This window comes from Gigantopelta aegis, chromosome 8 (assembly GCF_016097555.1).
Source record: "Gigantopelta aegis isolate Gae_Host chromosome 8, Gae_host_genome, whole genome shotgun sequence".
In the NCBI taxonomy this organism is placed as follows: domain Eukaryota; kingdom Metazoa; phylum Mollusca; class Gastropoda; order Neomphalida; family Peltospiridae; genus Gigantopelta; species Gigantopelta aegis.
Window position 1 is genome coordinate 58,581,635 of NC_054706.1, and position 12,343 is coordinate 58,593,977.

The 12,343-nt window shown below is 37.5% G+C and overlaps 2 protein-coding genes across 2 annotated transcripts in view; one reads left to right on the forward strand and one right to left on the reverse strand.

Moving 5' to 3' along the window:
* LOC121380064 (golgin subfamily A member 6-like protein 22) overlaps positions 1 to 12,343 on the forward strand; it is a 76,295-nt gene that overhangs the window by 7,287 nt on the left and 56,665 nt on the right. The gene's annotated exons all lie outside the window — the stretch shown is intronic.
* On the reverse strand, positions 720 to 1,829 carry LOC121379753. Its single transcript, XM_041508402.1, has one exon. The coding sequence runs from the start codon at positions 1,827 to 1,829 to the stop codon at positions 720 to 722; it is 1,110 nt and encodes a 369-aa protein (XP_041364336.1).

A 12,343-nucleotide genomic window follows, 5' to 3' on the forward strand; every position in this document is an offset into this window, starting at 1 on the left:
CTAGGGTTGTAAAACTCCCGGGAATTTTCAGAGTGGAAAATTTCCAGTGGAAATATTGGGAATTTACGGGAATTTATGGGAACTTTAGGGAACTTTCGGGAAGATTGAACATTTTAAACTATTTTAAATTTTGGCAATGAATATAAAGATTAGGGTACTGTGTACATGTAAAACAATTCAGAAACAGATAATCAAAAGTACTTTTAATATTGCAACTGAGAAATTGTTCTGTGATCCAAATCTTTTCCACCATACAATATTTGTTTTCCATGCAGGTTGATTTTACTAGTATAACAAATGATGTATAAATGATTTAAATGACCATTAGGCTACCGTGACAAATAACTGCATAATAAAATTTAAATTCACTTTTTAAACTTCTTTAAGTAAAAAATGTCAACAATTACTTCCAATATTGATCCGTAATTTCTCATTATCTAAGTCAAATGTAAGAATGCTGTAAGTAGAAACAGTCCCATTATCCACATCTTTCCTGGGAAATAGTTGGCTCCTAAGTTGAGTAGGAGTAGATGTTTGGTCTGTGGGTGACTTAACATAATATACATGTAACTATAAACATAAGAACATAAAGTTTTTTTCCTCTATTAAACTGAATTAACCTTTAAAACACCTTTCTTTTAAACAATTGTTTCTTATTTCAAGTGTTCTCTGTTACATACATGTATAGCCTGTGCCTCTAGTACTATTAAGTCTTGTGATTATTCAATTTGCATATCATCCAGATCATCAGATTCAGATGAACTAGCTGCAACTTCATCATTCTCAAAGTCAACTTCAAGTTGCGTTGATGTATCCTCAGTGGACTCGAAAAGTATCAGGTTTGATCTGATTGATACTAGTTTTTCCACCTTTGCATTGGTCAGCCTATTGCGCACCTTGGTGTGAATGCTGCCAAATAACGACAAGTTTCGTTCACAACTTGCCGACGTTGGTGGTATTTGAAGAATGATTGAAGCAATGGGAGATAGAATTTCTGTGCCACATAAACCCTTCCACCATGTAGCTGCTGAAATATGCTGAGCTGAAGCCCATACCCCTTCCCCTTTCCACAAGCCATCCTTTGCAAGGTATTTTGCTAAACATGCTAGCACTCTTCCTTCATCAAGTTCAAGATGGTGTGCCATAGCCGATATGACTTCATATGCACTGCTTATTTGCTGGTTATCAAGATCATCTCCATGGCACTTGGGGTCTAACATATTTGCTGCAGCATGAATTGGTTTCAAGCAAAATTCTTCTCGATTCTCAATGAATGTTAAGGTATCATTCTCTTCTTGTTTCTGAAGTGGTGATTGTGGCAGAGCAATGGTTAGTTTTTCTTTCAAATTTTTGAAGTGTCGTGGAACATCAGACAGTAGAGATGAATCGCCTTCAATCTGGGTTATAGCTGAAGCAATTGGGTTAAGGACTTTGAGGCTGCTCACTATATAAGCCCAGAACACATTGTCAAGTAGAATGTTTCTGATAGTAGCATCTATCTCAACTAATTCCATTATAGCCAGCTCTTGTAAAGATTCTTTGCCATCAAGAAGACTCTTATACATTATGACAACTGCACCCCATCTTGTTTTGCTGGGAAGCTTAAGACTGGTGCTCTTTTTTCTGGCCATTTGCTTCTGACTAAATGTGGCTGATATAATCTGCTGCACTCTGACATACTTCACCACCTTTTTGGCTTTCTTGAATAACATTTGCATTGTTTGTAACTTCATCACATCTCCAAGAAGTAGGCTGAGGCCATGAGCTGCACACCCAATTGGTGTAATGTGAGGGTATTCTTCATTAATAATTTTCCATGCAGCTTTCATATTTGCAGCATTATCTGTAATGACCGCAAAGACTTTGTTACATCCAATGTCTGTGATGACATTTTTTACCTCATTTGCAATGTATTCACTGGTGTGTCGCTTATCTTTTGTATCAATGCTTTTAAAGAACACTGGCTGTGGTGTGGTGATGATGTAATTAATGATACTTCCACTTCGAATGTTTGACCATCCATCAGAGATCACTGCTGACAATCAGCATTTTGTATTGTTTCAGTTACCTTGTCATGAACACGGACATACTCAGCTTCCAACAAATTAGTAGATAATGCATATCGCGTTGGGGGTGAATATGCTGGGCGAATTGTATTGAAAAACCTTTTCCAATATACATTTGATGTTAGCATAAGTGGTGATCCTGATGCATATATTGCTCGCGCCAAGCTTTCATCTACTTTCTGCCTTGTGTTATCATCCATGGAATCGAAGAAGAATGTTCCCTTCGAAGATGGTACTGCTGAAGATGTGCTACCTTTTGAGGTCAATGTATCAGCTGGAGAACATTGGTAGCTTATTGTGGATGAAACAGATGCTACAGCAGCTGATGGCATGCGTGGTGTGGATGGACCAGGTGTAACAGTCAAATCAATGGTTGGAGGTGCTGGTGTAGCAATACTGGATTTCACTTGTACTTGCTTGGGAACAGTTTTCATCATATTTTTAGGAAACTTGGTGCATTTTGCAAGGTGTTTCCGTTGTTTAGTAGCATTTTTCACGTAACACTGTGAACAGTATTTGCACAGATACACTTCTTTTCCATCTTTTTTGGCAGTGGAATTTTTTTTCCATACATCAGAAAGCCCACGAGGCATTAGAAACAGCTGGTAAAATTTGATGGAGTTCTATACTATCAACTATTGTGGTAGTATTGGCAATTTGCAAGACGTTAAAGGGTATATTAAACATTTTAGAAGGTAAAAAATAAAATCCACCAATGTAATGTTTCATAAACATATAATTACAATCATGAAAATTTCGATATTAAAAATAAAACCATTGTTATTCAATATTAAAGGGACATACCATAGTTTTTAAACATTAAGGCATATTGTTTACTATTATAGCCGGTTTCGATAACTGAAATCATACTTTACTTAGATTTTATTGTTTAGATTATTCATTTCCGTACATTTGAAGTGTTTTTGGTCATCCTGGTGTTTTTAATATTACAAAATGCATTTCTCATATTTTAAAAACGCACGTGCGTCTGAGAAGTAACAGTTATGGAGTCGAGTTTTAGTCTATTTTTAGAGGGTATTTCACCATGTCAAATGCACAGACTCATGTTTCACTCAATTGCAACTTTATCCAAATGTGTTACAGGTTGGTAGATTAACTAAACTTAGTGTTAATTTTCACGGCTTGAAACTAGAGTATGTCACTTTAAAACTAAGATTTTTATATTCATATAATTATGAGAAGTATATTTCCATGCTTAAACCAATAATTTTAAAATAATACACTTACTAGAGTCCTTTGGAATATCATTTATGAATCGTAGGCTTTAGACTGGTGTCAGTTAAGCTACTGGGTTTGAAAAAAAAACGTTTAATGTTAATAACAAAATCGTTACCTTGTAAAATTGAAAATTTCCCAAAATTCCCAAAATTCCCGCCCCATTGAAAATTCCTGAAAGTTTCCATGGAAAGTTTCCAAAATTCCCGGAAAGTTTCCACTCCTTTACAACCCTAGTTTCCTCTAAAAAAACTGTCAGAATGACTATATGTTTGACATCCAATAGCCGATGATAAGATAAAAAATCAATGTGCTCTAGTGGTGTCGTTAAATAAAACAAACTTTACTGTTACTGTATATTATAATATTGTTAATAATATACTGTTCTCTAGACTGTCGGACCTGTAGTAGCCTAATTCTGGCGGGCTTGTAAATTTTACTTGGTTCTGGTCCGGCAGGCTAGTTAACTATTTTCCATTTCTGCACCCCTGGTCAAGATGCCGCATGTAAGTGAGTTACAGGTTTAATCATCCTCTACTGATCACTTAGTTAAAAATATATCATACTTGTCAAATACAAATTGGTTTCACGCCACTAATTAACACACAAACCACATTTACATGAGGTTGAATAATCAAATATTGTTAATAATATATATTGTTCTCTAGACTGGTGGACCAGTAGAAATTCTGGTGGGCTAGTAAATTTTAGTTGGTTCTGGTCCGGCAGGCTAGTTAAATATTTTCTATTTTTGCAACCCTGGGAAAGATGCCGCAGGTAAGTGAATTACAGGTTTAATCATCTTTAACTTTGTTCACTTAGTTAAAAATATATCAATCTTGTCGGGGCGGGACGTAGCCCAGTGGTAAAGCTTGATGCACGGTCAGTCAGGGATCGATCCCTGTCAGTGGACCCATTGGGCTATTTCTCGTTCCAGCCAGTGGAAGGGCTGGAGGTGACTCGAGCTAGTAGATTAGTTCAGGACGCACATACATTTCCCTTAGGCCGAAAAAAATTAATTACTTGTTTCCTATTACATGCTGGAAAAATATAGAGTAGGTAGGTAGGAAAAACATTTTATTTTGGAAAATAATTTTATTTATGGATATTAAATAAAGGTGTTGACTACCGATATCCAAAATAACCTCTGCATGTATAGAAATGCATTATGCAAACCATTCATCACAGTGTTTCCCTAGAAATGAAGTAAGGCATGGTAAAGTGACGTTTTGGGGGCATATTTTATGTGCAGTTTTAATTATAAGGGCTTTTTTTTCCATTATACAATTTTCAAAAGGACAAAAACCTTATGGCCATTTTATTTTCTATATCTATTTCATAACTTAATTTTAAAAAGGAAATATGTAGTACTATCCACATAGGTGTGTTTAAAGGCTTCTTTTTACATGGGCAACTTATAAATTTATAAAAGGCAAGGCATTTTGATTTTGAGGGCAACATGGTGCTAACCTATCTGTGGGAGAGTACATACAAAAGACCCCTTGCTGTTTAATAATAGGCAGAAGGTTTACTCTCATACTAACACTTAACTTCTGTACTGGTCCAGGACAGACTTGGTTGCACCTTAATTGGATAGAAACCAGTAAATTAAGATATAACAATTTCTTTTAATGAGAACTGAAAAGAAGGGTTCTACATTTATCTGTCCAACAATAACATTTTAAAAATTTTTTATGAATAAAATCTTTCCTAGTGTATCTAAGAAATGGTAGACTTACCAATTTTATCATTTGCAATATTAGTTTTATTCTGTATGCATCCAGTATTAAAGTACACACTTGTTTTGAAGCAATCAATTAGTCCAATGAATAGAAATGCAGTACAAATGCTCAGGATGCTCAAACGAATGTTGAAAAGTGAAGTTTGTTTTATTTAACGACGCCACTAGAGTACATTGATTTTTATCTTTAATATCATCGGCTATTGGACGTCAAACACATGGTCATTCTGACACTTTTTAGCGGAAACCCGCGAAGTTCCCAGTGACAACTTACAAAAAATAACGAAACGCATCGAGATCTTACTGACATATTTAATCATTTGATTTGGCAGTAAACTCCATCAGTATAGGTAAACATTCCCTCCCCTAGTTTATCAGAATGTCACTAAACTTCTACAAGGCCAGTTTGTCGCTGGAGTAAAATTAAATACAGTTAATATTATTATTATTATTATTATTATTATTATTAACCGGAACACCTCGCTATGCTAGATGTAGAGTAAATCGGAAAAGATCGCATATATTTGTGAAAACAATTTTCCCACTCTTCGCCCGATATCTCACGAAAGTTACCGAACCTTCAATTTGAATGGAAGTAACTCCATCATTCAATTGTTAAATGATGATGATAACTAATTTAACGTGCCCATATACCACTAGGGTTTCGAACACGCCCATCCCGAGTCCGACCTCCGAGTCGGTGGCCTGACTCGGGATGGAGGGGGGGGGGGGGGTGAAAATGGGCAGAATTTTGAAAATAGCAATTAGTAAAAAAGTTAATAGAATACATAAAAAAAGAAAAAAGGTTACAAGCCAAAAATAAAAAGAATTGACTGCTCGGCCGAATATTTATATAATTTGGAGCATTTTAGAAGGACAGTCCAAAATTAAATAAGAGAAAGAAGAGAGGATCGGACTATTTAATAATTTTTTTTTTTTAAAAAGAAGTAATTTCGACATAAAATTTTGAACGCAGATCTAAAAGTTTAAAGTCCGATCGATATGTCCACGCGAGTGGCCTCGTTAAGGCCATTTGGGTGCACAGCTTAAAGGGACGAGATGGGTTGCATCCCGTCAAGAAAACCCCTAGATTGACAGTCGATAGATGTTGAAGGTGTAGTGCTGTGCTGAAATACAGATCTTGAGAAGCCGGATCCGTCTGAACGAGAGAGTATCAGACTAGGGTATAGTCCAGTTGTCATGGTTTGGTATAGTGGTGCGGACGGGCCCGACTCCGGAGGATACGAGATGGTATCACTATAAAGCAAGGTAAAGTCTAGAAAAAGAGTAGTAGGGTCCGACCCCGCTTCCTATTTCTTCGTAGAGTGGGGCGGTCAATCTTCCAGTGCTGCTAGGACAGGCTCGGACATGTAGAGACTAAACGTGAACAATCGTGGCGTTCTGCAGAATGGCCGTCATACGAGTCATGAAAAAAACCAATTGTTAGAAAAAAACATTTCGTGGCTAACGGGTCGCCAATAAAACTAAATTTGTGACGGTAAAACCACCGATATACGTCCGCAAATCGGAAAACACAGTAGGGTTATCCCCTAAATGACACCAAATTAGTGCTTGTGATAGTTTTGGAATGTTTTCGTGGAAATCGTTGCTATATTAAAAAAAACATTTTTGGATATACAAAAAAAGTTTTAGGGTTGGCAGGTTCAAATTAGGGTCGGTTGAGTAACCGGAAACAAACAATATTTTATGATACGCCTTATTGGTATATATACATGTTAATATCAATAAGGGAAGGGCTGGAGGTGACTCGAGCTAGTAGATTAGTGCAGGATGCACATTTCCCTTATTGGTATATATACATGTTAATATCAATAAGGGAAGGGCTGGAGGTGACTCGAGCTAGTAGATTAGTGCAGGACGCACATTTCCCTTATTGGTATATATACATGTTAATATCAATAAGGGAAGGGCTGGAGGTGACTCGAGCTAGTAGATTAGTGCAGGACGTACATTAAGTTAATACTTTTTAAGAAAGAACCACATTTTCTTCTGTGTCCCTTTGGACTAACTAGCTAGCCCGAGTACTTTGACTGTAAGAGAGCTAGATGGACATTTGGATGGTTATGACGCTCTAGCTTGTAACAGACATTTTGACGGTTATGACACTCTTGTAACAAGAGCGCCATAAGCTCTTGTAACAAGAGCGTCATAACCACTTGTAACAAGAGCGTCATAACTGGCCAAATGTCCGTCTAGTTCTCATACAGTCAAGAGTACTCGGCCTACGGACTAACATATAGATCTGTGTCAAGTGATTGTGTGATGCATGCAGAAACTGGTGATCAGAATAGTTCTAAAAAAAATTTAAAAATTATTACACTGGCTTTTAAATTTTAACTTCAAGGAGAAGATCCAGAATTTTATAAGGGGGTCCAGAATTGCAAAATTTACAATTGAGGGGCTATTCAACAATTCCCTAAAGCAAAATATGCCTCACCCCACCCCAAAAACCCTAACAACAACACAACAAACAAAACGAAACAAAAACAAAACAAACAAAAAACCACTTAATAGGCCAATATGTTTTAGGTTAGGAACTTGGGATTAGTTAATATGCCTTAAGTGCTATATTGAGTTAATTAAATGTTAATTCAATACCCCCAAAGGATGCAGATTGGGGGTGGGGGTGGGAGGACAGATACAGTATTCATCCCACATTTTTTATAACCCCCAGGCCTGCAGCTACTAATGTTGGTGTGTGAATAGATTGGGTTTAGGCAGATCAAACTTCCATGCTCAAAGCATTTTTGTTTTTGTTCTTTAAGTAAAAGAAAAAAAACTGCTTTGAGCATGGGAGTTTTGACCTCCCAAGTCCCCATCTGTTCACACACCAGCATTATAAGTGTGTATCTCAGCCAGTGCACCATAACTGGTATATCAAAGACCGTGGTATGTGCTATCCTATCAGTGGGATGGTGCATATAAAAGATCCTTTGCTGCATTAGAAAAAAATGTAGTGGGTTTCCTCTGATGACTACGAGTCAGAATTACCAAATGTTTGGCATCCAATAGCCGATGATTAAGTAATCGATGTGCTCCAGTGGTGTCGTTAAACACAACTAACCTTCTTCTTCAGTGAAAGTAATGAGGTGAATACACAGTACATATTTATGGCTTGTTTGATTGCTCAAATCTTACTATTTATTATCATTGACATGCAAGGTGACTCTGAAATTATTTTACAAGTCAACTTTTGTTGGTGTCCCTTATTACTGACTCAACTCCGTTACACATTAAATAAACGAAACCCGGGCAAATCTAGGAAATTTTATTCTATTTGAAGTGATACCATAGGAATTTCATTTCAACCTATTTTCGTGCTTACTGGTATATCCAATTTAGGTTCAAGCACACTGTCCTGGGCACACACACCTCAGCTATCTGGGCTGTCTGTCAGTGAGGGAGAAGAGGGTGTAGTGGCCTTACACCTACCCATTGAGCCCTTAAGAACTTGCTCTGGGTTGGAGCTGGTCCAGGGCTGCAAACCCTGTACCTACCAGCCTTCAGTCTGATGGCTTAACCACTGTGCCACCGAGGCCAGTGATATCGTAGGAAAACTTTTGATGGGAAAGTTTTCATAACAGAAAAAAGGGCCACAGCTTGCAGTTTGGAACAAAAAAAAAATAAAAAAATAATAGGCAACAGGGTTGCAGAAAGTACTCACCCGCTCGCCAAATGCGAGTAAAAAATTCTGACGGATGAGATAAAAAATACAACTACTAGCTAGTCTGATGGTCTACCTATCTTTTTGATTTTATTTGCCATGTGATGTTGATCACTTACCAGGTGTTGTTAATAATGTTTTGTCAATATATCTATATAGAGGATTCGTCACGAGTATTTTTTAATATGGAAAATATCAACCAATTAACTAGACTAGGGTGATATTTTACATATTAAAAAACACGAGTGGCGAATTCTATTTATCCTATAACATTTCTAAAATAACATTTTAATTAATGTTTTAGTAAATCACAGTACTAAAGTCGCTGCCATCGATAATATGACGTCATCAGGATTAGCACAGATTAGTTTGACGTCACGCATTTTAAACAAATCTTTGAAAACGTTATGCCCAGGTACACTGGTCTTGTTGGCTTGTAAGCAAATGACCCATCCACAGCAACACATTACCTAGAGACCTTGAAAATTTGCATACCATTATTAACTGGGTTAATAAAGTAAATTATCACATGGGTTTATTACATGGATATCATGGGTAAGTTATAGGATAAATACATGCATATAATTTGAAGTGAAGACACTGTATATTATATATTGACCGGCCTCGGTGGCATCGTGGTTATAAGCTATCGGTCTACAGGCTGGTAGGTACTGGGTTCGAATCCCAGTCGAGGCAGGGGATTTTTAATCCAAACCATGAGTGAGTGTTCCGCCAGGCTCAAACCACTTGCACCGACCAGTGATCCATAACTGGTTCAACAAAGGCCATGGTTTGTGCTATCCTGCTGTGGGAAGTGCAAATAAAAGATCCCTTAATTTCTGCCTGTCATAAAAGAGTAGCCTATGTGGCGACAGTGGGTTTCCTCTAAAAAACAGTGTCAGAATGACCATATGTTTGACGTCCAATAGCCGATGATAAGATAAAAAATCAATGTGCTCTAGTGGCATCATTAAATAAAACAAATTTTACTTTTACTGTATATTATAATATTGTTAATAATATACCGTTACCTCCGCTCCGTTACCTCCGCTCCATTACCTCAACTCCGTTACCTCAACTCCGTTGTAGTGGGTTTCAGTTGTAATAGAGTTGAGGTTATACATGACTCCCTCAACTCCATTACGCTTTTAATAATGTCCTCAACTCCAAGACGAGTAGAAAGAAAGAAATGTTTTATTTAACAACGCACTCAATACATTTTATTTATGGTTATAAGGACCACACAGATATTGAGAGAGGAAACCCGCCACTTCATGAGCTACTCTTTTTGATTATCAGCAAGGGATCTTTTATATGCACCATCCCACAGACAGGGTAGTACATACTACGGCCGTTGATATACCAGTCGTGGTGCACTGGCTGGAACGAGAAATAGCCCAATGGGCCCACCGACGGGGATCGATCTCAGACTGACTGCGCATCGAGCGGGCACTTTACCACTGGGCTACGTCCCACCCCCTCCAAGACAAGTAAAGTTCACTATGTACTTTTTATTTGAGGGGGTGGGACATAGCCCAGTGGTAAAGTGCTCGCTTGATGCACCATCGGTTTAGGATCGATCCCCATCGGTGGCCCTGTTGGGCTACTTCTCGTTCCAGCCAGTGCTCCACAACTGGTGTAATACAGGCAGTCATATGTACTATCTTGTCTGTGGGATGGTGCATATCAAAGATCCCATGCTGCTAATCAAAGAGTAGCCCATGAAGTGGTGACAGCGGGTTTCCTCTCTATATATCTGTGTGGTCCTTAACCATATTTTTGATGCCATATAACAGTAAACAAAATGTGTTGTGTGTGTCGTTAAATAAAACATTTCCTTCTTTTTTTATTATTTGAATATAATAATAAAATCATCTGAGATTAAATGGTCATACATGTAGTTGTTTGGTATGCTTTTCAATAATCATATACAGTGAAAGCCCTCTAAACCGGACATCCATGGGACCAAGTAAAATGTCCGTCTTTCAGAGGTGTCCGGTTTTCAGGGGTCTGCATTTACGTAACTACCTTACCTTCCCCATTAAATAGTTCAGCATATAGTTTATTTCTGCTAATGATCTTTGCAAACTCTGCTTTATAAACCTATCGCTTCTTGATAATGTCTCCAACTGCTGAATTTTTTATACTAAACTTTTCACCCAAAAATCTTAACATTTAGGTTTAGGTTTATACTTTCGAAACTTTTAATTATTCCAACACGGTGACGTTTAGCTGGTCGTTTTGTCATGTTGAAACTCGATATGAAAATAAAATGTTACTAACATCTGTTCAATCATGCAAAGCCAAAGTTACTTTTGTTTACTCTTTATTTTGCTCAATAAATCTTTAAAGCAAATCATGTTACACGTTTGTGAAGGAATATATAGACCGTAAATCACCTTCGTGACTTAAAACATCTAACCCAAACCCCAACTCGGCTTATTGTAACCAACACAATGCTTGTGTAAATTAAATATCTAACCTGGTGATGGGTCTTTTGTTAAGTGTTTATTGATATGTTGCCTACTATGGGGCGTGTAACGGTGATTACATTGATAATAGCGAACCTGAGCGTGTGCACATTATGTGTTCGCAGACAGGTAATCCGGCTGGAGTGACATTAGAAGCAATTAGTGGCGCCACATTGACTGGTAGCGGTTTGGTCATTCGGTTTTCATGGGGACAATTTACACTAAATTGACACATTGGGACCGAACTGTTTGTCTGGTGTTCAGTTTAGAGGGGTTTCCAGTTTAAAGGGGTACAATTTAGTGCTAAAAGTGGCGTAAATCACGGGACCGTGGAAAACGTCCCGTTTTGAGGGGATTCCGGTTTAGAGGGGGTCCGGTGTTGAGGGGTTTCACTGTACTAGTATTTAATTAAAAATTGACACTAATTAACGGAATAACATTCAAAAGGAAATTTATAAAATCTTTGACATATTTGAAATCCGAACTTAATTAGTAAATTTCAATGCTAATAATTTTAATAGTTAGATTTAGTTTTATTAAATAAGCTGTATTTAGACAGCTTTCAAGATGTGAATTTGACAATTCGAAATATTTTGACCCATATATCAACATTACCAAACATTTGACATCAATTAGCTGATGATTAATAAATCAGTGTGCTCAAGTGGTGTCTGTATTTTCCGGCACAGCATGACCTAGCCATACAATACCTCTCTTGAAACATTACTCGCCAGTCTAACCTCTCCCTGCATAATTTCCTATTATAAAAGTTGCATAATTACCTGTTATATGTTAAAGTCTGTTTTGTTTAACAACACCACTAGAGCACTGATTAATTAATCATTGGCTCTTGGATGTCAAACATTTGGTAATTCTGACTCGTAGTCATCAGAGGAAACCTGCGACATTTTTCTTAATGTGGCAAAGGATCTTTTACATGCACTTTCTCACAGACAGGATAGCACATACCACGGCTTTTGACCAGTTGTGGTTCACTGGATGGAATGAGAAAAAACACCCAATCAGCTGAATGGATCAATCGAGGTGGTTCGATCCAGCAACGCAAGCACCTCAAGCGAGCACTCAGGTGTGTAGCAGATTGTCAGTTTAGTAGTAAATGGTGATATGCAACGAACCATAGAGG